Source organism: Lynx canadensis, chromosome E1 (assembly GCF_007474595.2).
Source record: "Lynx canadensis isolate LIC74 chromosome E1, mLynCan4.pri.v2, whole genome shotgun sequence".
Classification (NCBI taxonomy): domain Eukaryota; kingdom Metazoa; phylum Chordata; class Mammalia; order Carnivora; family Felidae; genus Lynx; species Lynx canadensis.
In genome coordinates, this window is record NC_044316.2 from 47,997,346 (window position 1) to 48,022,586 (window position 25,241).

Below are 25,241 nucleotides of genomic sequence, written 5' to 3' on the forward strand. Positions count from 1 at the left end.
TTTTAATTTTTTTTTTCTTATAATAACAGCTTTATTAAGATACAATTCACATACCAGCAATTAATTCATTGTAAGTGTCCAATTTAATGGTTTTTATTATATTCAACCTTCCGTAACCATCCCCACAATCAATTTTAAATTTCCATTGCCCCTCAAAGAAATCTGATACCCTTTAGCAGTCAGCAACCCACACTCCAACCCCTCTCACTCCAGGCAACCCTCCAGGCAACCAGTAATCTACTTTCTATGGATTTGCCTTCTAGATATTCAGTAGAAACAGGATCATACAAAACATAGTTTTTCGTGACTGCCTCCTTTCAGTTAGCGTAGCATTTTCAAGGTTGATCCGTGTTAACGTGTGTTAGTATTTCATTCCTTTTCATGATTGAATGATACCCCTCTGGATGGACATACAACACTTTGTTTATCCATTCATCAATTGAGGAACATCTGGGTTAGCTCCTCTTTTGGGCTATTAGGAGTAATGCTGCTACGAATATTTATCTGCAAGTTTTTGTGTGGGTGCGTGTTTTCATTTCTCACCCAGAAGTGGACTTCCTGGAACATGTGATAACTATGTTTAACCTTTTGAGGAACTACCAAACTATCTTCCACTGGCCTTCCTACCCGCAGGGTTTCTCCACATCTTCACCAGCACTTGCTACTAGCTGTCTTTTGATTCGGACCATCCTAGTGGGCGTCAAGTGGTACATCATTAGTGTTTTAATTTGAAATCGCCTAACTACAGTGATGTTGAACATCTTCTCATGTGCTTGTTGGCCCATTGTATATCTTCTTTGGAGAAACGTCTTTTCAGTTCCTTTGCCCATTAAAAAAAATTTTTTTTAACGTTTTTTTTTTTTTTTATTTTTGAGAGCGAAAGAGACAGAGTGTGAGCAGGGGAGGGAGACACAGAATCCGAAGCAGGCCCCAGGCTCTGAGCTGTCAGCACAGAGCCCGATGCGGGGCTCGAACTCACAAACCGCGAGATCATGACCTGAGCCGAAGTGGGAAGCATAACCGACTGAGCCACCACCCAGACACCCCTGCCCATTTTAAAATTGGGTAAAATTGTCCACTTCTTACTGAGCCATGAGCAATCTTTATGTATTCTTGATACAAATCCCTTATCAGATGTATGGTTTGCAGATATTTTCTCCCATTCAGCACACATCTAGGCCTTAAAAAATCTTGTTGAGTAAGTATTTGAATGTTCAAAATTATATTCGCATTACAATGTTACTATAGAATTAGAATTCAGTTAATTATATGTCAATGCTAATTTCCCTGACTTAAACTACTAAATATGAGTAATAAATGGATAGAGCTTTCATAAGCTTACCATCTCTAAATTCAGTATTATGATTGGTAGGGGGTGTTTAAAATCTGCCATTTTAATGAATGGGCAAATTGTAAAAACATGGAATGTGATTAGTTTTTTGTTTAAAAAATATATTTGATTTTTAAATCTTACAGATGGAAAAAGTGGAAGCAGATCTGACCAGATCCAAGTCTCTTCGTGAGAAACAGTCAAAGGAGTTTCTATGGCAGCTGGAGGACGTCAAACAACGATACGAACAGCAGGTTGGTCTTTCATTTTGACGATGCCTTTGAATTTTTAAATGCATGTGCAATCTCTCTTTTAAAAATCTCATTATATCACGGACACCTGGCTGGCTCAGTCGGTGGAGCGTGTAACTCTTGGATCTCGGGGTCGTGAGTATGAGCCCCACATTGGGAATAGAGATTACTTAAAAATAAAATTTTTTTTTAAGTTTATTTATTTATTTTGAGAGAGAGAGAGAGAGGTAAGGACAGAGAGGGAAGGAGAGAGAGGATTCCAAGCAGGCTCCATACTGTCAGTGCAGAGGCCAATCAAAGCAGGGCTGAAACTCACAAACCGTGAAATCATGACCTGAGCCGAAATCCAGAGTTGGACACCTAACCGACTTAGCCACCCAGGCGCCCCAAAAATAAAATCCTAAAAAAATATCATTATATCATAAAATCCCTGCCCAGTGAAAATTTTACTAAGAATGTTGTTACCAGTGTATGGGAGTCGTTTAAAATAAGATCTGTTTCGGTAAAATCCAGAAACAGAATTTTAGCTCTTCGCTGAAGTCTGTTCCGACAGTTTATCCATCTGCATGTTGAATTGAAACATTTATTGTGATTCCCGAGTCCTTCTGTTCCTGGCAGGGCCTAAGTGTGACCCACTCACTTATTTGAGAAGTGGTTTTGGGTGCCCACCATGTCCCGACCCTGGACAGAGCTGTCAGCAGGACCGACAGTGTTCCTTTGCTCACAGAACATACACACTCCACTTGGTGCGCAGCCAACCCATTAATAAAAAACCAAACAAAACCAAACAGATGAGATAATTTTGAAGAGTGATTTATGAAGTCGCGAGGAGGTGTGTACAGAGGCCTCATCGGGGAGAGTCGGGAAGGGGATTACCGGCACTGACAGGTGGTCAGGGAAGCCCTCTGAGCAGGGAACTTTGTGCTCAGAATCTTGAAAACTAGCACTGAGCCAGCCGTGAAGTCTCTGGAAGAAGAGTATTCTGGACTGAGGGAGCGATGCGTGCAAGGATCTGATGAGCGCCAGCTGGGAGCGTTCAAGGAACAAAAGATGACAGTAAAGTGGGGGAGCGCCTGAGTGGCTCAGTTGGTTAAGTGTCTGACTTTGGCTCAGGTCGTGATCTCATGGTTCATGAGGTCGAGCCCGTTTCAGGCTCTGAGCTCACGGTGTAGAGCCTGCTTCGGATCCTCTGTCCCCCTCTTTCTCTGCCCCTCCCCTGCTCTCTCTCTCTCTCAAAAATAAATAAACATAAAAAAAATGACAGTAGAGGCTGGTTCAGCATGTATGTAGAGAGGAAGCTTCTAGCTGTAGGAGATGGGTGAGAATTTGGCTAGGACCAGGACATCCGGGGTAGTGTCTTTTCTAAGAACGTAGTCCAGCTAATTCTTGGAATATTTAAGATGGCTATTAATTTTTACTTATTTGTCTAATTTATTTCCCTAATTTCCTTAACATCTGGAAAAAATGTTAATTAGCTTAATCACTAAGAAAAATTAAAGATAGTATTTGAACCTTTTTATTCTGAAAACCTCAATAATTTTTTTCATTATTGTATTTTCAATTCCTTATTAAGTGGGTACTGCATCAAAAACTAATTAATCCCTTGTGATTACTGGATTCAAATCCCTCTCCGAAGTGATAGCAATTAGGGACTCAGTTGAGTTCCATGAAAAGAAAGTCTGGTCTGACATGTGACCTGACTGTTGGTACGTTGTTGTTGCTGTTTTCATCTTAAGATGTTGGTAAAAATACCTGAGTTACTTTCACAGGGATGGTGTAAAGGCAAAAGAGTTCCAAAGACAGAAGTTTGCAAATCGGTCCTTCTTTGTTATTGCCATCATCTGTATTGTCCTGCTCCATTCTGCTTCAACACTTCCCTAAAACGTTACATGAACATGACCTTTTGGGCCCATGCCCATTTCTTCCTTCTCTGACATTATGGCATTAATCACCTCATCATTCCTTACACTGAAATCAGCTCTTGTAAAATATCGTCTAGAGCTGTTCTTAATCCAGAATGGAGTACCAGGGAGCAGAAACTGTCTCTTACTTTTCTTCCAGCCTCAGTTACGTTATGTTTCTGTGATTGAGCCGATACTAGAAATACATTATCGAATTCATTATTGTTTAATTGACTTGGGTGGGAAGTGGGGATAAGAAAGAAGCTGAGGTCATAGCCAAATATAGAGAAGAATATTAAGAATGGGCAAGAAGTGTTGCATATTGTCATGTTCTAGTTACAAGTATAATGGAGGTGATTCTTGGATTAAAAGCGATATTAGAAGCAAAAACAATAACAAGAAAAATGTTACTTCCTCTAAGTAAAGTGGTGGAGGAACAGGGGAGAGAGACACAGATATGACTCAGAAACTGTTGTGTTTCAGGATGAGTGTAGGGGTAGGAGCATTTTCTTTGAGAGTTTAAAAGATTGTATTTTCATTTTGATGATAATTGTGTAGGTGACGAATTTATAGCCAGAGATAGCCACGTGACTTCAGTGCCTGATTTGCATTATGTTGTGATTGTTTTTGCAGAGCTCTGGCTTTTTAAAGTTGGGACACATAAGGATAACCACCACGGAAAATGAACATTTGACTAAATAAAACTTATTTTAAGTTTAAAAAAAAAGGGATAATACTTGCAACAAATGTGATAGGCAAAGAATGGCTCTCTTATGAAATTAATAAATTTATAACAAATAAAAATAATTAGCATTTAAATTAAGTAATTAGCACAAATCATAAGAAAATCATTAATGTCCCGATAAATGACCTGGCAAAGGACCGAAGGAGATAAGAAATGAATAAACGACAGTGTAGAAACATCTACAGCCTTGGCGTTAATAAAAATGCAAATTAGAATTAACAATGATGTGCCATCTAAAGTTGGCAAAAGTTTAGTGAAATTTGTACTTTCATATATTGCTGATGGCATTTAAATTAATACAGCCTTTTTGGAGAGGATTTTGGCACTATCTACCAAGAGTCATAAAAAGTGTTTACACCCGCTGGCCCAATTATTGTTAATCTCAGACAGAAATAGTCAAACAATAATGTCAATTATCATTTAGGTGATGGAATCACGGTTGGTTCTTTTTCTACATTCCTTACTTTCCACATCATGATAGCGTCTTTTTAAATGTGACAGTCGTGTTTTTAGTTTACGAATAAACTTACATAAACTTCATTTGAAACAATGTTAAGTTTCAAAGTCTTTTCTCAGAATGATCCTTTTAAAAATCTACCAAAGTTTATCCTTTGTATAGTCTTGCTTAAAAATGCTTAATTAGAGGAATTAATTAATTTTTTAAAGAATTGATGCTATTAATAGAAACTACATGCTGTTGCATTAATTTTTCTGTATTTCACTTTCATGAAAAAGGGATAAATGATACAAGTGGTATGCAAATGCATAACAGGAAATTAAAAAAAAAACACCTCGCACAAGGATCCCTCAGGTCTTGGTGATTTCACCCACTTTATTCTTCCTGTATCTGTAGGCCTGTTTATTAGACTTGAGAATGGAGATCCCAGGCAGTAACTCGCTAGGGAAAGACAAAGGCAGGAATCTGAGCTAGGAGATTTTAGGAGAATATTTACCAGTGTGATAATATACCAACTTTTTAAAACCTTTTCCAGCAGAAAATTCTGTTAACAGGAACAGTATTCCCCCAGACCTCTCCAAATTGTTAAGATTTTTTGCTGGGAAAGTTTATCATAAGCAATGATAAGCATGTAGTTGTGGTCCCTGCAAGCTAGCGCAAGTTCACTAAAAATGCAGCCGATTAAACTAAGCTCATTTCCTTCTTTGAACAGGGGGGCCAGGCTGGTAGATAAAGAAAGGGGAATAGATATAGTGTAACTGGACTTCGCTGAGCCATCTGGCAAGGTCCCTCACAAAGGCAATATGGGAAAGAATGGTTTAGATATTGGTGCATTTATGTGGTTAAGTGAGAGTTCAGAGGGCCATCTCTGAATGACTAGTGTCGACCTGAATTGAGATTTCTGAGTGTGTCAGTCACTGGATGATGATAAAGAGGTAAAGTTCCCTGCTTCCATAGAGCCCAGAGGAGTAGTTAACACGGAGGATAGAACAGTCAGTTCTCTGAAGCTTTAAACAGCTGAAATTAAGATGATTAAATTTATTGGGATTGAATATAAAATCCTATGCTTAGATGATACAATCATCTGCAAAAAATACGAGGCAAGGGTCGGGGGTAATGTAAGGGAGGGGCATAAATGGTGGGGACAGCAAGGAAGACAGAAAAAAATGCCTGGGATGGTGGGGATAATGGTCCTAGCACATTGTTTACGTATCGGGTCACATAAGAAATAAGTCCGTTGTGGTCACCACATCTTAAGTAGGACACCGACAGACAGACATGTTCAAATGAAAGTCTCCAGAATATAGAAAGGTTTGGAACCATCTCAGAGGAGATTTGCCGAGAGAAGACAAGACTGAGGAGAATAGCAGATCTGTTTCTTTTTATTTATTTATTTTAATGTTTATTATTTATTTTTGAGAGAGAGATGGACTGTGACAGAGTGCAAGCAGGGGAGGGGCAGAGAGAGAGGGAGACACGGAATCTGAAGCAGGCTCCAGGCTCTGGGCCCAATGTGGGACTCTAACTCACGAACCATGAGTCCGAAGTTGGACTGAGCCTCCCGGGCGCCCCCAGATCTATTTATTTTTGGAGTCAAGGTCTGTCATACAGGAAATCTGAGGACTGGTCTGTGTGGTAATATCCCAACAGCCAGCAGTTGGTAGCACCTGCTCCGGGCCACGTATCTCTCCTACACGGTCCACGTGAATTGAGCCGTGTCCCCCCCTCACAGGAGGGGGAGGCAGAGACCATTACTTGTCATTCCCATCTTCTAGCTGTAGAAACTGAAGCACATCCTCTTAAGTAACCTGAGGTCCCGCACACTTAACAGATGAGAGAATCAGAACCTGCACCAGAGCCACGCTCCGACCCCCCTTGCAGTTCCGGGGGGCAGACACTGCAGCCATGTGTAGGTAGTACTGTGAGGCATATTTTGAGTCATTTTGAAATAGTCCTTTCCTAAAGAATTATTCAAATGGGCAATGGTGTATCTCGTGAGAGAGTAAGTTCCCCAGCCCGAGCCTGTGGAAGTGCCTGTCGGGCGTGTTGTGGACGGACCCTGTGCCCTTGGGGGGGCTGTCCCACTGCTAAGGTCCCTTCCAAATCCAGTGTTCAATGACTTTCTGTTCTTTTGCCTGATTAGACTGCAGCCCGTCTGTGCATCTCTTGACAGACTTAGATCTCTTGTAGGTGTAGATGAGTTGGCAACACCACCGGCTCGTTGACTTACGTACCTGTCTGGCTGGACTTCCTTATTTCAGGGCTTCTGCCGACATTCAGGTCCGAGTGTGACGATTCTTCTATTACTTTGTCTGACTTTTCTACAACATGTGAGATCTTAAGTGATATGGCCAATAGCATTTCACACTGGAAGGAGATGTCAGTGCTCATCTCCCAGGCCCTTCTTTCTCAAACTGGGGTAGTGAGTGAGCCACGGTCAGGGCGTATGTGAAGCTACCATACAAGCTTCCTGGAAGGTTCTAGTCACCTGATGATTTTGTGGGAAAGCAACGCAGTTTTACTATTGAGGGCACCGTCATATTAAAACAAACATAGACTTTCCTGTTTTGTAAAATGCAAAGTTGTCATGAATTTATAAGATAAAATAGGGCATTTCAAAGAAACTTCCAGCTTGCAGAGGCTGCTTCAGGCTATGCCCTCAGATCCCCCTGGAGGGCGGAGGGGGGTTGCTATTCATTTTCACTGCTGCTGGGGGTACTTCAGTGGAAAAGTTGTAGAAGCACTTATCTAGTGTAATCCTCACTTTAAAAAAATTTTTTTTAATGTTTTATTTATTCTTGAGAGACAGAGAGAGACAGAGCATGAGCATGGGAGGGGCAGAGAGAGAGGGAGACACAGAATCTGAAGCAGCTCCAGGCTCTGAGCAGTCAGCACAGAGCCCGACGCGGGGCTCGAACTCACAAGCAGTGAGATCGTGACCTGAGCCGAAGTCGGACGCTCAACCGACTGAGCCCCCAGGCGCCCCGGTCCTCACTTTTTATCATGAGAATTGACATCCAGAGGAAATGAATGACTTGTGCTTGTGGGGCCTCAGTTTCCTTACTTGGTTTTCGTTTTTGAGTCCCTCTCATATAGAAAACATCATGCCAGTAGCTGCAATGAAGTGAAAAAAGCAAAGTGGTATTTTAAAATATTTCAGGCAGAGTGCAGGCATAAAGTGGGCAGCTGTGGAGAGAAAAACATCAAACACATGGGCTAAACACTCACACAAATATCCTGTAAAGCCCAAGCTTTCATCAAGATTTCCTGTTTCTTTCCTGTATAACCCATTGGAACAAAAAGACAATTCTAATTGTCTGCACAACCCTCATTCAAGCTGGAAACAAACAGCAAACCAGGCATGCTAGGATTTCCTGAACTATGGAGATTTTTTTTGGCAGTCCCATCAGATCATTCTTTAGTCTTATATTTTATATCTTCTCTTTTCACTCCAAAGCCTTTAAAGGGAAATGTAGTTCAACAGATAAACAAGTGGTCGAGTTCTTGGGAAAGAATAGATGGTTATTGTCAATGATTGTTAAAAAACACCGAAGGGCCAGCCGCTTACACATCACTATTATTTGAAACTTAAAAATATTTTGGCAGCAAAGAGAGTGTAAAGATGAGACAGATTATACCAGGTAAGTAAGTAGTTGGGAAATTTTAAGATCAGTTGAGATACTCAGTTTGCAACTAGCCTGTGCTTCCCAGGTTTTTCCCCTGCAAATGTTTTAGTTTTTTGTTATCTGGATTTTTTTTTTTTAGCTTCATTAGAGAAGGAGACAGTACAAAGCAATATGTTGAGGAAGAGAGTGAAGGCACTGACTAGTCAGGGTGCACTTCCCGCCCCCCACCCCGGCCCCACCACCACAAGGCGGAGGTGTGCGGGCGGGACCCCAGCCCAGGGAGAGGGTGTTAGCATCAGAGGGGAGGGGTAGGCCTCTGCTGTAACTAGTGAAAAGAGGAGGGAGGACAGATGCACAGAAGTTTGTATATCTGCAGCAAGGAAATGAGGACACTCTTGTTCCTAAGAGGTTTTCCTTTGTGAGAGAGGAGGCGAGATGCTTTGCTGAGACTGGAGGCGTTATGTGGGCGGCAGGGCTGAGAGATGTGGGGGTCGTGTGATATTGTTGTGGAGATGGCATGACTGATCTGACTAGGACAACCTGGGTGAAACTTCTTTTTGGCACTGAGGTCCCTGATGAGGTTAATGACCATGAATTTGGGGGTCTCTTCAAAATGGATTTTCATGGGATTTCTCGCTTTCCGAACACGCAGGAGCATTCATCATACCTCGGGTCCGCTCTGTCATTCTCTTTGTCGTCGTCCTGCTCACTTATCTTACCCTTTTTAAGTCTTTTGGCTCGGCTTTCCTTTTCCAGTTTGTAACCAATAATTTTTGAGCCTAAGCTGCGTATCAGCCACCCTGTTCTCTCCGCGGTGGTCGAGGAAGAGGCATTCTTGATCCATTACTGCTGCAAGGCACACATTGGTCCTACAGGCCACGGGCAAAGTGCCAGATTCCTGGATGTGAGCCTGTGGCACCACAGAGGCTGGGCCCGTGTGTCTGTGGCCTGGGTCCACAGAATGGGCGTTGATGCTTCGTGAAAGGTGCGTACAGCAGGCCTCTTCCTTTCTGTTTGCTTGCTTGTTTGGAACTTTCCTCATCTAGTTAAGACAAATGGCCCTTTTATCTGGAGTGGGAATGAAGAGGGCGATGGTGAACACATCTATTTTCAGTAACTGTAATGTGAAGCATGTATGTTTCATTTCAGGGGTACTTCATTTGAACAATGTTTCCTAGATAGCGGTATGGCTGACTGAGGATTCCCATTCCCTAGATCCCTTAGGAGTCTACAAGAGAAGCAGTGACTTTCCAACCAATCATTATTTAACGTATGTTTATTGAGCAACTACTTTGTGCTAAACACTGTTCCAGGTGCTTAGGATATGGCAATGAACACAATAGTCTCTATTATTACGATAGAGGAGACAACAATACCTCTCTCTCTCTCTCTCTCTCTCTCTCTCTCTCAAAATGTAAGGTAAGGTAATGCTAATTGCTATGAAATAAAGCAAGATCAGATGTTGGAGTGAAAGGGCTATCTTATATAGAGTTGTTTCACAGAAGGTGTTATTTTCGATAAGGTCAGTGAAAGGCTCTAAAGAAGTGATGTTCTCTAAATTAAAGAATTAAATTAAAACCTGCGTGAAGGGAAGGAGGAGACCATACAAAACTTGAGGTACGGAGAGAAAAGTTTGCGTAGAAGGAATGGGCTTGTATGTGGCTGGCATGGAGTGAGTGAGGGAGAGAGTGTTAGGAGCCAAGGTCAGGCTGTGGACAGCTTGCACCATGTTCATGTCCCACTGTGGTGGGAAGCTTCAGTTTTATTCTGATGATGGAGAGCCGTGGGAACATTTGAGCAAGATCTGACCTGCTGCTTAAAATGCCTTCTCTAGCTGCTGTGCAGAGCATTGATTGTAGGGGAGGCAGGGAGGCCAGCCAGGAGACAAAGGCGGTGGTCTGGTGAGAGACGACCCTGCTTTGGACCCAGGGGGGTGCGCTGGGGGTGACAGCAGGTGGTCAGATTGGGCCGTATTTTGTAGGAAGGACTTGTTAATGGATGCGAAATGGAGTGTGAGGGGAAGAGGGAACTCAAACACGACTCCTGAGTTTCCCAGCCCAACAACCAGGTGAATGGTAGTGACAGACACAGACCTGTGAGTAGAGAGAGAAGAGAAAGGAGGTCCCAGGGCTGAGCCCAGGGCTACTACAACACCTGGAGATGCGGAGGAGGTGGAGGAAATACAGAGACCGGAAAGAACAGCCAATGAGGCAGCAGGGAGACTCGGAAGGTCTGTTTTCCCATAAACCATGTGCAGTGAGCGTTTCAGGAAGGAAGAAGTGAGTGACCTCTTGTTTCAGGTGTTGCCAAGAAGGGAAATCAGATGGAGACGGAGAGCTGGCCGACGGACTCGGCGACAAGGTCTTTCGCCACCTCATTCAAGGCCAGTTTCAGTGGAAGGCGGGAACAGAAGCCTGAGTGATGGGGCTGGAGAGAGAAAGGGACATGAGCACCCCTTTTGGGAGATTTCGAAGGAAGGGAGCTGAGAAATGAGGTGGTAGCCTGAGGGGCATGCAGGGTCAACGGGAAGGTTTTAGAAAATGAGATAGGTACGAAGGTCCGTTTGCTGATGACCATGGTCCGTTGGGGAAGACGATGTCGGTGATGCAGACCCTGGTGGGATCATTGTGAGAGCAAGTGCTTGATTTGGCAAGGGGGGATGGCACCGGAAGGCGGGGCTCTCCTGAGGTGGCAACAAGGACGGCCACCCATTTCAGTCACAGGAAAGGCAGAGGCTACCTAGGCAGGTAGACATGTCAACGTGATGATGAGAGGAAGCCATTCCCTTCAAACTCTTTCTGTTGTTTGTTCCTGAATGCCACCTGCTCCATTCAAGATGATGAATGATTGTGAAGCATTATAGTAGGTGGTGTGTGGAAAGTAAAAAGAAAGTAAAGGCACAGTCCATGTCTTGGAGGAATTTATAACCTGGTTGATCTCTTTGTCCTTCTGAAGCCCATACTAGCCGTAAATCTCACGCTAGCCAGAAACTCTGATGATTTTTGTATTTCATATTCATTCTGCAGCAGTGATGTGCCAGATTAAGACAAACTGAATGCATTTTAGAGGAACAGACATCAGGCAAAAGAAATTGAAACTAAAATGTGCAGTGAAGGCATGTTTTCCCCCCAAATGCTGAACTCTGTCTAAGAGAGTGAATTCTCAGTTAATGAATTTTCTCACTTTTGAGTGGCTTAAATTGACCGTCATTAAACCGTGAAGAAGAATCTTGAAATATTGGACTATCTGAATGAATCCTTCCTGGGTTTTAACTGAGATCTGGCAGATAAGGACCCAGAAAATAGTAGCCAGTTTTCCAAAAAGTTGTGAAAGCTCAAGGTCATTGTTGTCACTCATGACCCGCAGGCGCCGGGAAGGTATTTTGCAGTGTTTGGTGGGAAAGAAGGCTGCAGAGGAGAGTGCTGGCTTCTGATACTTGCAGCATTTTCCCACCTTTCCTCCGTGGCTGCTGGTGCGCTTGCGGCCTTCAGCCCTTAGGTATCCTGAGCTTTAGGAACGTCCGCTCGCTCTTGTCCCTCCTACGGATGCCTCAGTAGAGAGCAAGAGGGGAAGCAGCTGCACGTGCTGGCGGGCCCTCGTTCCATCCCGAATAGCAGTTAGCACAGCAACACTAACCTTTGAAGAGAAGAGAACTTGCATAACTACACGGAACCGTTGACAGATTCCGTTGATGGCTTCTTTGGTTGTAGTGGACATCTAGTCCTGGAGCCCCACGGCCACCCGCAGGTGACAGGTTCTACTTCTGCGCTTGACACACGGATGACTTTGTGCTTTTTTTTGTTGTTGCTGTTGGTGCCTGTTTCTGTGAAGATGTTGTTCGTGAGGTCAGACTGTTCTGCGGCATTTTCTGTGCCAACTTGTGCTGAATTTTCACTCTGACTCCAAAGGCTCAGAGCAGATTGTATATGTCCTTAGGCTTATCTTTTCTTTTTTAAAGTTCTTATTCGAATTCCAGTTAGTTAGCATACAGTGTATTATTAGTTTCAGGTGTACAATATAGTGATTCAACCATTCTGCCCATTGCTCAGGGCTCATCATGATAAGTGTACTCTTAATCCCTGGAAAATCCTTGTTTTTTTCTTTAAATGGCCACCTCTTCAAAGTACCCCTTGAACTATTAACCCTATATGTATGTAATTACTCACAGTAGTTGAACTGACCTTCGTCTCTCTTTTTAAAAAGGTAGCACATTTCAGTAGTTGGTTTTACGAGGCATTGGTCTTCCCTACGACTTTACTCAAGCTGAACCAGGCTGGGGGGATCCAGAACTGCCATAGTGTAGTACTGAGGAAGAGTTCAAAAAGTCTCAGGAAAATGAGAATATTCGAATGATACTGCTACTTTAGACCAGATAACCTACTCCGCGGGAGGGCCTAGAAGATACTGCCTTCACTAAGGTGTTGAGGAATGCACTGACGGTGGGGGCACTGATGCTGTTGAGCAGCTACGCGGTGGCTTCCTCCACGTGCTGGCACCTGTCACGGGAGATGCTGCCATGGAACTGGGTTGCCTACTTCCAAGAGGATGGTAGGGTTCCAAAATAGCAGGCGCCAGCTGGAGGTGGGGCACTTGAACGTCAGACGGAAGGTAGAAGTGATTCCTCTAATGGGCCCCAAGGCTAGGGAGGCAATCAAGGTGTCTAGTCGGGCAGGGATATGTAAACAGAGATGGTGCCTACAGCAGTTGTCTCGGGGGATAAGAGAGACAGAGACCAACGAGAGTACTACTTGCACAACATCAAGAAAAAGTCAAGAGCTGATGAGTGAACTTTAGACAATTCTCCACTTGAGTGGAAAATCATGGTCCTTCATCCAGTTTCCAGATCTAAGTTCATAGTTCACGGACCCTTGATAAGGGTTCTTACAATGCCAAGTAAATATCTCCCCAAGGGGAGCTGTTGCCAGCTGACATGGTACATACAGCACACAGTGGAGGAAGCAGAAATTTCCCTGGAGTCTTATTCTGGAGTGACTCCTGTTAATGTGGTATGAGTATAATTCCAGAAATTTCTGAGAGATGGATAAATAGAAGGTTTTGTAGATATAAAGACAAAAACATTTTTTAAGAAATGAGACTATGCTGGGGCGCCTGGGTGGCTCAGTCTGTTGAGCGTCCGACTTCAGCTCAGGTCATGGTCTCACGGTCCGTGAGTTTGAGCCCCGTGTCGGGCTCTGTGCTGACAGTTCAGAGCCTGGAGCCTGCTTCGGATTCTGTATCTCTCTCTCTCTCTCTCCCCCTCCCCTGCTCATGCTCTGCCTCTTTCTGTCGCTCAAAAATAAGTAAATGTTAAAAAAAATAATAAATAAGTAAGTAAATAAATAAAAATAAAAAAAAGAAATGAGACTATACCGTATATTCTACTTATATTAGAATAATCTCATGTGAAATCAGTTGAAGTAAAGAAACAAGGAAAACTTAAGGAATTTCTGAAGTGTAGAAAAATGTTTCTTTACCATATGACAACAGGTGATTTCTTAGAACATTAAGAAATAAAAATAAAAAAATACATGGAGGTTAGAGTCATTTTGAATTTTATGGTTCGATTTTGAGAGCATTAGTTTCCTCACTACAATAAAAAAAAAAATTGACATGCTCAACCCTCCTTCCACCCAGTCCCCTCCCACTCTATTTCGTCAAATTATCATGTCATTTACACATCGTGGAGGGTTATAGCATTTGTATTCTGTTCTATAAGCACAAAGATCATAACATCATTACATGGAGTTCGGTTTTTATTGAAACCATTTTTGTGCTCACCACGGGGACATCCAGCACCCCCCCTCCATAGCAGTTTCCTTCACTGTGATTCATCTGTTGAGCGCTGAGATTTCATCACGGAGTTGTTTTTTCCAAGAAGGGCATATAATTGTTGTATTCGCTGCATTTTTGCATGCTTGAAAATCTCTCTATGTTCCCTTAGTTTGGGCTGGGCATTACATGCTCTGGTGGACCTTTTTTCCCTGAAGCTTTGTACATATGGTTCCACTATATTTTGGCCCTGAGCTGCCCTGGTCGTCTCTTGGTTGCCTGGATTTCATCCTCACGTTTTTGTTTTTTTTTTTCCTAGAGTGGTTTGGGTTCCATAGTTTCAAGTTTAGTTGTAGTATTCTTGAGCTGTTATTTTCCTCAATTGGAAAAAAAAAAAAAAAAGGCTTTTTGTGGCATACGGTGTGTTTCTTTGTTACACACACTCAACTCTTCCTTCCTTCATTCATTACAGGGAAATTTTCTTTCTTTTTTTTTTTTAATTTTTTTTAATGTTTATTTATTTTTGACAGAGAGAGAAAGACAGAGCGTGAGCAGGGGAGGGGCAGAGAGAGAGGGAGACACCGAATCCGAAGCAGGATTCACAGACCACGAGATCATGACCTGAGCTGAAGTCGGGCACTCAACCGACTGAGCCACCCAGGCGCCCCACAGGGAAATTTTCTGATACATCTGTGTGTACATGGGTTTTCTTGCTATTTGCTCTCCACATTCTCTTCTCTCCTTCATTCTCTCAAGTCTTCTGTCAATGTCAGTTATTCGATTTTCAGCCACGTTTATTCAGTTGATTGTTGTTTCTAATGGAGAATTTACAATTAACTTTGTGATTGGGTTATTTTGGTCCTTGGTTAATTCTGTTGTTTTATCTTCTTGTCTATGGGTTCTTCTTCTGTCGCTGTTGTGCTCCTACTAGGTCCCCTGTCACTCCACTTGCTCCTGATTTTGAGGGTGTGTTTCCTTCCCTCGAGAATGATGGGCCTGCCTTCCTTTCTTCCTTCTCCTTCCCCACCTCTTTTAAAAAAACATTTTTATTTATTATTATTTTTTAATATTTATTTTTGAGAGAGAGAGAGAGAGAGAGAGAGAGGGAGAGAGAGACAGAGCACAAGCACAGGAAGGGCAGAGAGAGAGGGAGAGAGAGAATCCGAAGCAGGCTCCAGGCTCTGAACTGTCAGCACACAGCCCGACGTGGGGCTTGCATCCCCAAACTGGGAGATCATGACCCGAGCTGAAGTCAGATGCTTAACCGACTGAGCCACCCAGGTGCCCCTCCCCCAACTTTTAGTTTGTTTTTTAGTTGGTGTAATATTTTTATAGCTGTCTAGACACTTTTTCTTTTCATCTCACTTGGGCTTTAAGTGGGCAGCACTCTCCGAATCTATTCATTTTGGTTTATACACGTGAATTCTCTCTGACTCCATTTCTGCCTTTTTTCTTTCAGCCTGTCTGTCTTCCTCTAGGTTTCAGTTTGAGGGCAAAGGTATTCTGTTGTATTTACTTTCTACAGCTTGAGATTAGGATAAGGTCGAGGAGGGGAACTTAGGTGAGGGCAGTGGTGCACTTTGTTAGAGAAACCGATACCTGCTGTGTCTTTTTTTTTTTTTTTTTTAATTTTTTTTTTTCAATCGTTTATTTATTTTTGGGACAGAGAGAGACAGAGCATGAACGGGGGAGGGGCAGAGAGAGAGGGAGACACAGAATCGGAAACAGGCTCCAGGCTCTGAGCCATCAGCCCAGAGCCTGACGCGGGGCTCGAACTCCCGGACCGCGAGATCGTGACCTGGCTGAAGTCGTACGCTTAACCGACTGCGCCACCCAGGCGCCCCCTTGCTGTGTCTTTTAACATTTTGCTAATGTCTTCCCCCAAGATTTGCTTTCTGTATTGGACCGGTTTTTCTTTTCTTTTCTTTTCTTTTCTTTTCTTTTCTTTTCTTTTCTTTTCTTTTCTTTTCTTTTCTTATGGGAACTCTGAAGCCTGTGCTTCGATCAGAATCAGCCACAATTTTTCACTTTCTCATCCATCTCTTTCCAGCAGCCATTTCCACTGATGCAGTTACGCCCTTACCCTTACCTTAGAAGATGTTCCTCAGCAGTACTTTGCTCAGCATTTCTGCCTCTGGGGAAGGAACAGAATAGTAGAGCCTCTCTTTCTTTCTTGACTACCACCCTTTGCCATGGATGGCCAAGGTGATAACCTTCTTTCCTTGTTTGGTTGTTGCCAGTGAATGTCCTATTGTGTTTTACATTTGTTTCGTTCCTTTCACAATTTTTCGGCAGTCTTTCCCCAGAAGTTGTGATGCCAGGTGTGTTCGCCATGAGGCACTGGTCGCCTTGGAAGCCACTTGTTCCCTTCTTGCCAAAAGCATCCCATCAGCAGCTGAGTGACTGACTGTCCGGGTGTTACAGGGAAGTCTTGTGGATTAAGCTGGACATTGTATTACCTTGGTAGCCTTCACCCGTGTCCAAACTTCAACTTTCATACTTCTGTTCACTTGAAATGAGAGCAGTCACCACTGAGTTGTAAGACAACGTCTATCCCGAGGGCTCCTAACTGGAGACTCCTCCCCTCCTCCTTTCCCCCGCCAGAGCCTGCGGAGGACCTCTTTTTTCTACTTCCTGTAGCTTTAACCCATTCTTATACCAAGGCTTCAGAATATAGATTTTGTAATTTGGTTATGTTTAAGGTTATTTTAGTTAGTATTCTGTACCACCAGCCCCTTTAAAAAATATGTTGGATGTATTCTGTCACTTCTATAATTATGCTTCTGGTTTTGGAATTTCTGACGTTGAGGTGTGTTACTGGGATGTGTTGGTCTTCTGTGGGTTGTGTACTGAGAAGTAATGACTTCTTCTGTCCCCATTGTCGTTTTCTTTATGAGATTTTTAAAATATGTTCAGGCCACATTTGCCAGCACTGATTTCACTGGAAAGCAGTTACCAGGACTTAAAATATACATTCCGGGGCCCCCAGAGACTTGCGTATTTGGTGGTTCCATCTTGGTCTTTCTCAGAGCCTGGAATGTACTTCTGCTCTTGGACACGTACGTGAAGCCTCACTTAGAATGGGGACGCCGGCACCAGACTGTACGATGATTTAGTCTGTGATGGATGGCTCTGCTTTCAGGGACTTCAGAACTTTAAAACTTCACTCTTGAACTTCATGTGTAGTCTGTGTTGGGGGGTAGCATAGTGGATGGAGCATCATCTCCTATTTTGACCTACAAAAATGATAGTTGTTGTCAACCTAATAGTGTCTAGGCTATAAAGCCATTTTCTCACTTGAACCCCAACCACCAAGGCATCAAGCCCAGCACCTAAGGGCACTACCAGATGCTACCAGACGCTTGCACTTGAGGGCTATTCACTTTACTCCCCCGGAAGACATGTCAAGCTGCCTTTTTTCTTAAGTTTATTGTTTTGAAAGAGGAGAGAGAGCGAGCAAGCGAGCATGTGCACATGAGCCGGGGAGGGACAGAAAGAGAGGGAGAGAGAGAATCCCAAGCAGGCCCTGTGCTGTCAGTATGGAGCCTGATGAGGGGCTTGATCCCACGAACCGTGAGCTCATGACCTGAGCCAAAATCAAGAGTCAGACACTTATCCGACTGTGTCACCCAGGCTCCCCGCCATCTGCTTTTGTACATGTAGAGCGGGTATACCTATCCAGTGTAGATACCTGGCCCATAGCCCCGTGCTTTCAGATTAGGGAACTTAAAGCTTTCCTTCCTTTATTACAGGGAGCTCTGTAGCTGGCCTTATTGAAGCACGTTCCTGGGTGATGGTGCATCCTGTTTGCCCCTGTAGGATAGATTATGGGTTCTGGACCGCTTCGACACAGAGACCTCGTTGTCACTGAACATTCGTCTTTGTGGATGCTGTGTACTTTTACATCCTCCACATTTTCTGCGATTTACAACCTCCTGGTCACCATTAACTCCGTTAGACATTATTGTTGGTCAACCAGAAGTATCTATTAGTCCAAGATAAAGTACTGTACTTCATGTTTGCTTTTGAGATATGCCCACAAGTAAAAGACGGAACTGGAAAAGGCAAAAAACTCTGTTAACATTTACTTACATGGAAGGGGCTAGGGACCAGTGAAATCTTCAATTTAAACACAGATCCACTTGGATGATGGCCTTTGTGGTTATGAATATCATCGTTAAGTTGTTTCCAGAGCATTAGGGTTTTCTTCTGGACTCTGCTATTTATGAGGAGAAGACATCTGCCAGAAGGTACTAACAGTGAGGAATCCTGGGCAAAGACCGGAAAGGGTTCATAACACCTAGAGGTTGGCCAGGTAGTGTTGGTGTGAGCAGACAGGCCTCTGCTATTTCACTTTAAAAGGCTCTCGCAACCTGAGATTTATTCATTCATTCACTAGCATCACTGAGCAATGGGTCCTGACAAAATAACAAAGTACTACTAATTTATGAACATCTGACTTTAGGCTCGAAATTCTACTATCTCTATTTCATTTGTTCCTGATTTTTAAAAATGAATAAACTGAAATCTGAACATGGGCAGGCCATTGATCAGTCTACAAGAGCTCTTCAAATAACTCGGAGAAAGTTACTATGAAAGTACCTTACTTAGAGCCTAGAATGAGGCAGCGCCATTACTCACAATCTATCTGATAGTGACTCCCGATCGTGTGGTGTGTTTTTTCTTGGGGGAAAGAAGTTCTTCTGTACTTCTTCTGCCCTAATTACAGGTCAACTGGTTGCTTTTTCCTTGAGTGTATAAAATATTGGTTTTCCATCAATTTTAAATCCTATCCATTCTCTCAATGTTCCTGAGACTTTTGAGAATCAGATCTCACTAGAACTTTCTACCTCCATCCACTTCTTTCAGTGTGTTATATACTTAAATGATTTTAATTAAAACTTATAAATTTATTATATAATGCTTGATAGTGTACACTGAGTAGAAATAATAATGTGTCCAAGAACTAAAAATATTCTAACTCAATAATTCATAAACTCAGATGCCTGAAATAATGCAGTAATAGCAATAAACGTTGAATTCTTTTTTTGCGATTAACATTATAGTCGGGTGAAATCACAGAGTAAAACATGCACATTAATTTTAAATAAGAAAGCTTTATACTTTGGTAGATAAGCAGACGATGTTTATGTTATTTTTCTATATGTTGCCAACAGTAGAATACTATGGAAGAAAGATCCCTACATTTTAAGTAGGCACAAATTCACTAGAATGCGTCTTTGTTCTCAGATGCAAAATAAATATTTCTATATTATTTTATACATTATTTTGTTCTGATAAATGGATATGAAGAGCGAGTATCCTTTTTCTTTCTTCTAAATAGTATAGTACATTTATGAGTGGCCAGAAATTTCGTGCTCATTTTCCAACTCCAAGAAAAATCACAGTAAGGAAACATGTGAAACCTGTGTGTAAGCACATTCAGTTCGTGTTTTGATTCTTAATTTGCATTAGAGGATGAGAATTTCAAATCTCAAAAAGAAAAGAAGTTCTGAAATTTAGCGTAGCATGTACGCCTGGAGAAATGAAATGCTACGCTTAAGATAAAGGTAGGCTGGTGATTCATTGCACGACCCAAGAAACAAGATCGATTTGGAGCAGGCTCCTACTGTTAGCTTTTTTGAAGATGGATTCTCACGCCGAAAATAACACACTATTCTAGATAACAGCAGTTTTTTCCCCTGAACTCCACCAAAACTGAAGAAACATCCAAGTGACTGTTCTTAGCAGCTGTGTGGCCTGAGTTCACTGGGGAAGCTGGCTTCCTGCAGTCCCCTATTCATCACCTGCTTCAAAGACAGCCTGGCGGCTATAGTTTGCAGGCCAGGTAGGTGGCCATTGTGCACAGTCTGGGAGGATTAGTATCAAAGCTGCGGCAACCAGGCCCTTGGTCTCGGCTGCCATTCAGTCTAGCAGGGAGAGGCTAAGATGGCCAAGGTCACAGTCTCCAGTGTGGAGTGGACTGGGAAAGGATCCTGAGAATAGAATGCTCTTTATGAAATCATGGCGCAAGCCTGCAGCACAGCAGGTGCCTTCTGGAAACACATAACATCTGTTTATGTTGGTATACCGTAGCTGACAACGAGATAATAGAGCTTTGAAATTTATCATTTTATTTTTTAAAAAGACAACGTATATACAATAATCCAGATGCGTATTTAGCTTCGATCTTTTATTTGAAAATCATAAAGAAAACTGACCGATTTAATGCGCTTTTTACGTGTATATATTTAAGCAAACAGCAACGCGTACTGACTATTAACCATTTATAACCATTGCTGATCAGTAATACCCAGAATTCTTGGGTAGGAAATACGTAGCATTCGACTAATTTTTTCAATGTTCAGGCATTTATGTCAACAGATTGCAGAACGATTTCCTGAATATGCCCAACTGGCTTGAATATTAGGAGGTTTGGATAAAATCACCCCCTCCCCCCAGACGGAGTATTTCAAGGGTGAGGTAATAATGACGCAAAAATAAAATTTTCAACTTGGACAAATTAGAGAAAAATTAAGCTGTCCATGAGTTGTCATGACGACAAGGATGTTCTGTTGATGAACTGTCCTCCTCATTGTCCAATCAGATAGTAGAGCTGAAGCTGGAGCATGAACAGGAGAAGACGCACCTATTACAGCAGCATAACGCAGAGAAGGATAGCCTAGTCCGAGACCATGAACGGGAAATTGAAAACCTGGAAAAACAGCTTCGCGCTGCCAATATGGAGCACGAAAATCAAATTCAAGAGTTCAAGAAACGAGATTCACAGGTAATTATCAATAATATTTGATAAAACGGCTATCTATTTTTAAAAAGTCATCAGCGTTTAGTGTTTTCTTATTATTCTTGTTGGTGCACGCTGTTTGATCATTTGCAAAACTGACATATAAATGTGATTTTTTTGTTTTCTTCTCCCCCCTCCCCCCGTTTTGAGGATGAATAAGGCTTTAACTACAGAAACCACAGGTAGCCAGATTAAAAATCCCATGGCGCGCTATAACTTGGCCCCTTTTTTATAATCTTGTCTCAGTTCCTTTCATGATGGATTTTTTTTTTAAGGTATCTGCCCCTTACCCCTCCCCTCAGCCTCTGCAAATCCCTATGAAATATATCAGCCTTACTCCTTGCTTTTTGTTTTAATCTCTGTAGGTAATCAAGCAGCTGTTTTAATATTTGCTTTTCCTTCCTGGTGTTGCTTTTTTTTTTTTTTTTTTTTTTCATTAGACTCTATATTTGATTAGATCACTCAGATGGCAATTGGTAAAAATGACTCCAGAGAAGGGCTATTTCCCATCAGGTCTGTCGCTTTTTCCGACATGCACATGCCCCCCAGCCTCCACCTCTGTAGTCCCTGTTGGAAACCATTTGGCAGAATAACCCCCAGCTGTGGTAGCATTTGACTCTTCAAACTTATGGATGAAATGTGCACTGTCAGCATGGAAAATTATCTTTATAAATTTCAGATGAAAAAAAAAATCTTATTGGGTGTGGGCATCTTTGTGGTACAATACGTTCTTTGGGGTATATATAATCAAAGGCCTTTCGTGTATCCTCCTGAGATTGCTGTGAAATTTTATTAAAGAAAAATTGAAGAGCAACTGATAACAAAAAAAGATAATTTTCTTTTCTAATAAAACCATATCATCTACTAGGTCTAATAAATACCTCTTTTCCCATTGAAATCTTAACCATATTATTCATATCACATACAAGCTTCTTCCTCAATATCCTTTCTCCCCAAATGATATAATTTTTAAACAATGAAATAAGCCTTCTATTTTTATGACATGTGTTTAAACATTTTATAATCATCTCAACTATAAAACTGCTGATTAAGTAAGATGTTTATTTCTTGGGTGGAGGGCGGGAGGCGGTAAGGCAAAGAATAGGAGTTCTTGGTTATTTTTCATTTGACCTTGAGTTGTCTTTTACCTTCAGAGAATGACTGGGGCCCAAAGTATACTCAGCACAGATTTTTTGGTCACTAATATACGCTTATAGGAGAACTATTTTCAATTTGTTTTATGGGGATTTGCTAACTAAAAAGGTAGTCATTGTAGTAGCCATGGTACCCGAAGAGTCAGGTGGTTCCTGCTAAGTCAATGTGGGTTATATTTTTGCCACCAACCTCATCAGAGCCTTTATAAAAATATAGCTGATCTTCCGATTGTTAGCCATATAATTTACTAAGAATATTTTCCAACTTAACATTCTCCTTCAAAGATGATGCTAAGCCTCAGCATTGTCTTCAATGATAAAGTATTTGGGTTCTGAGTCTGTGTAGGGTCTGTTTGCATAGTAGAATTGAGTCCGTGATACAATAAAATACCTTATTTATATAACTCCCACTGTTTTGGTGCTGTTGTGGAAAGCCGACAGTAGTGGAGGCCAAATTTAGAGGAAATCTTTGTGATATTACATATGTCGTATCTGCCATATACAGGGTTGCGGTTCACCCAATAACAAAAGGGAAATTTTAGAATTATTACGTATAATTAAGCCACAGGGAGAGGTACAATAAGGTTCTTAATTGAATTTCTGCTAATTGAAATAATCAGTATGAGGACCATATGACCTCTTCAAATGCTGTAGCATAGGATTGTGTTTCTCCTATTTTGTCTTTCTTGGAACAATTGGAATTGCTGTCATAGGAACGCCTAGTAAAGCAATGGAAACTTAGGCTAAATGCATTCTTGATCTGAATGAAAATGATTTTCTGTGGAAGCCAAACTTGATTGATTGTTTTTAGAGAATGTATTTTTTTTTAATTTGCCAATGAGTTGTATTTTTTAAAACCTTATCGTGTGTACCAAAATGCTAATAATTTGTATTTATTTTGGTTATTCACTGAGGGTATTAATTCAGAGTTTCCATCAGGTAAGTTCTAAATTTTCCAAATAAATCTTTTCATGATTGTGACTTAAATAATGTGATGTGTGAAGCCTTTTAAGTCCTGAATTCCATTCACAAATTTCAGAAAAACAAAGTGGACATATATTTTTTTAAAAATAGAAGATCTTCTTTTCCAAATCACTGTTTTGTGGCTTGACACATGTATTATGTACCTTAAATATTGGATTGGATCATTTTTCATTTTAGGTCCAGAGAGATCTGATTTTCAGTTCACGTTTGGCTACTCCCGTTTAGCAATGGAGGCCATTTTGTAAAAAGGACTGTTTGAAATACTTAACCAAAAAAGGACCAGGGAAGTACCAATTTTGGATACTCTAGCTTTGCTTGCTGCTTTTTCTTCTATCAGATTTGTGAATTCAGACAATATAGTAAAAGTCTACTTTGGGCTTCTTCCATATATATTATGTATTATGTACTGATAAGAAAACCATTATCATAAAGTATAGTTACCTACCGTAAGGTAAATCATATATCAGACAGGAACTCCCTTGTGGTGAATGTGCTATATAATTATTACAGGTTACTTTATACCCAAGGAATTTCTGTTTTCTAGAGAAATCATACGGTATGGCAATGCAACTAAAGATAAGTAACCATTTCTTTCATTTTATTTGGTGTATTTGGCTAATTATTCTATGCATATATTATATCTTTGTCATAATACCTTGACTTCCAATGGTAGGATATTTTATGTGGTGATACTTACATTTGCTAAAATGCACATTAAATTTTATCACCTTCGTAGAAGATGGTCAGCCTGGTGTCTACCTGAGGTTACAATGTTTAAGAAAAAGCATCCAGATCAGTAGGTACCAAGACATATAGAAAGTCACAGCCTCAGTGTCGGATATTTCTCCTTTGCCAGATCCCTCTTATTGAAATTAATTTGGAGGATGGTTTGATTGACTTCATCATGTTTTTTTCACATAAAGAAAATTCATAGTTTTGTTATGATCATCTTAGGAGAACCTCTTCTAGCATGGTGGTTCTGCATGTGATTTTGCTTTTGAACTGCAGTGTAGTGAGAGAATTTCTCAGTTTATTCCTTTGAATTATAAGAAAAACAGAACGTAGGTTCCCTGACTTTTCAGTTGTTCTCTTAGGACCCTGAACCACTTGGAGATTGCTTGATCTTTTATGTTTGTTGCCAGAGTGAGTGGTGGGTATGAATATCGTAGAGGACCTTTGAGATCCGCCCCAAAGGTGGGGTTCCCATCATGGGGCAGCTGTCTATGTCACCTGTTGAGGTACGGGCCCCTGGAAGACTCAGGGTGACCACAGCAGCCACTGTGAACCACCATCAGTAGAAGGCAAATTAATAGAGCCGACTTGGGAGACGGTTGTCACGGGATCCAAAATACATGAAACTTAAAAATTTGCATACAGGAGATGGAATCTTTCCTAACTTTGGGATCTTGATGCCTTTCTTGATTTCCTAACCTGAGAATCATGATGCTATTATGAACGAGTTTGCATAATAAATGGACAGAACATCTTGTTTTGCCATATTGATTCACAGTAAGAGGCTGTCCTATGGCTAATTGTAAAATGTAGGGTTTTCAGAAATCTTCTTTCTCTCTTCTACTTAAAAAAAGATCTCCAGAAAAGATGTTTGTGGTAAGACAATTGTAATTTTTAAAATTATATCTCGATGACATCACTTTCTTTTCCATGAATTTGGTAATCCGGGCCCAGATTAAAAATGTTCATTTCTAAAACTGGGTGTGTGCCTGTGTATGGTGGACTAAATATTGGCTGTTCTAAGATTCTTCTAAGGTTACTTATGGATGAATTGAGCAATATGTACATTCTAAACATTACAGCTAACCTGTGCATGGTCTTTGGGCTTTTTTCGGGTAGCATTTTTCCATTGGAAACATTGATTTTAATTTTTTATATGTCAACCACTTTCAAAAGGGATGTGAGGCGGCATTCTGTAATAAAAAAAACATTTAAACAGCTAAAATATAACTGAAAATAGTAATTAAGCAATAAACGATATTCACTCCATCAGGAAACCTATACTACTTTTAAAAATGCTTTAGTGACGTACCAGTTTTAGCTCTGAGCGCACCTAGAAGCCACAGTGAAGAGGGGAACATGATGAATTGTGTCATTCTGATGATCTGTGAAAGAAATCATACCAGTTCACTTTTTTTCTAGCTCCCAATTCTGAGAGAAATATATGACAGCGGACTTAGCCTGAAGGATACTGACCAATATAACCG

General features: G+C 41.4%; 1 protein-coding gene across 8 annotated transcripts in view; it reads left to right on the top strand.

Annotated features, from left to right (window-relative positions):
* CEP112 (centrosomal protein 112) overlaps positions 1-25,241 on the top strand; it is a 418,049-nt gene that overhangs the window by 180,956 nt on the left and 211,852 nt on the right. For all 8 annotated transcript variants that reach the window (XM_030296738.1, XM_030296742.1, XM_030296741.1 and 5 more), the window contains 2 exons: positions 1,477-1,584; positions 20,687-20,869. In XM_030296738.1, coding sequence (XP_030152598.1) covers positions 1,477-1,584; positions 20,687-20,869 — 291 coding nt within the window. The remainder of the gene's footprint in view (positions 1-1,476; positions 1,585-20,686; positions 20,870-25,241) is intronic.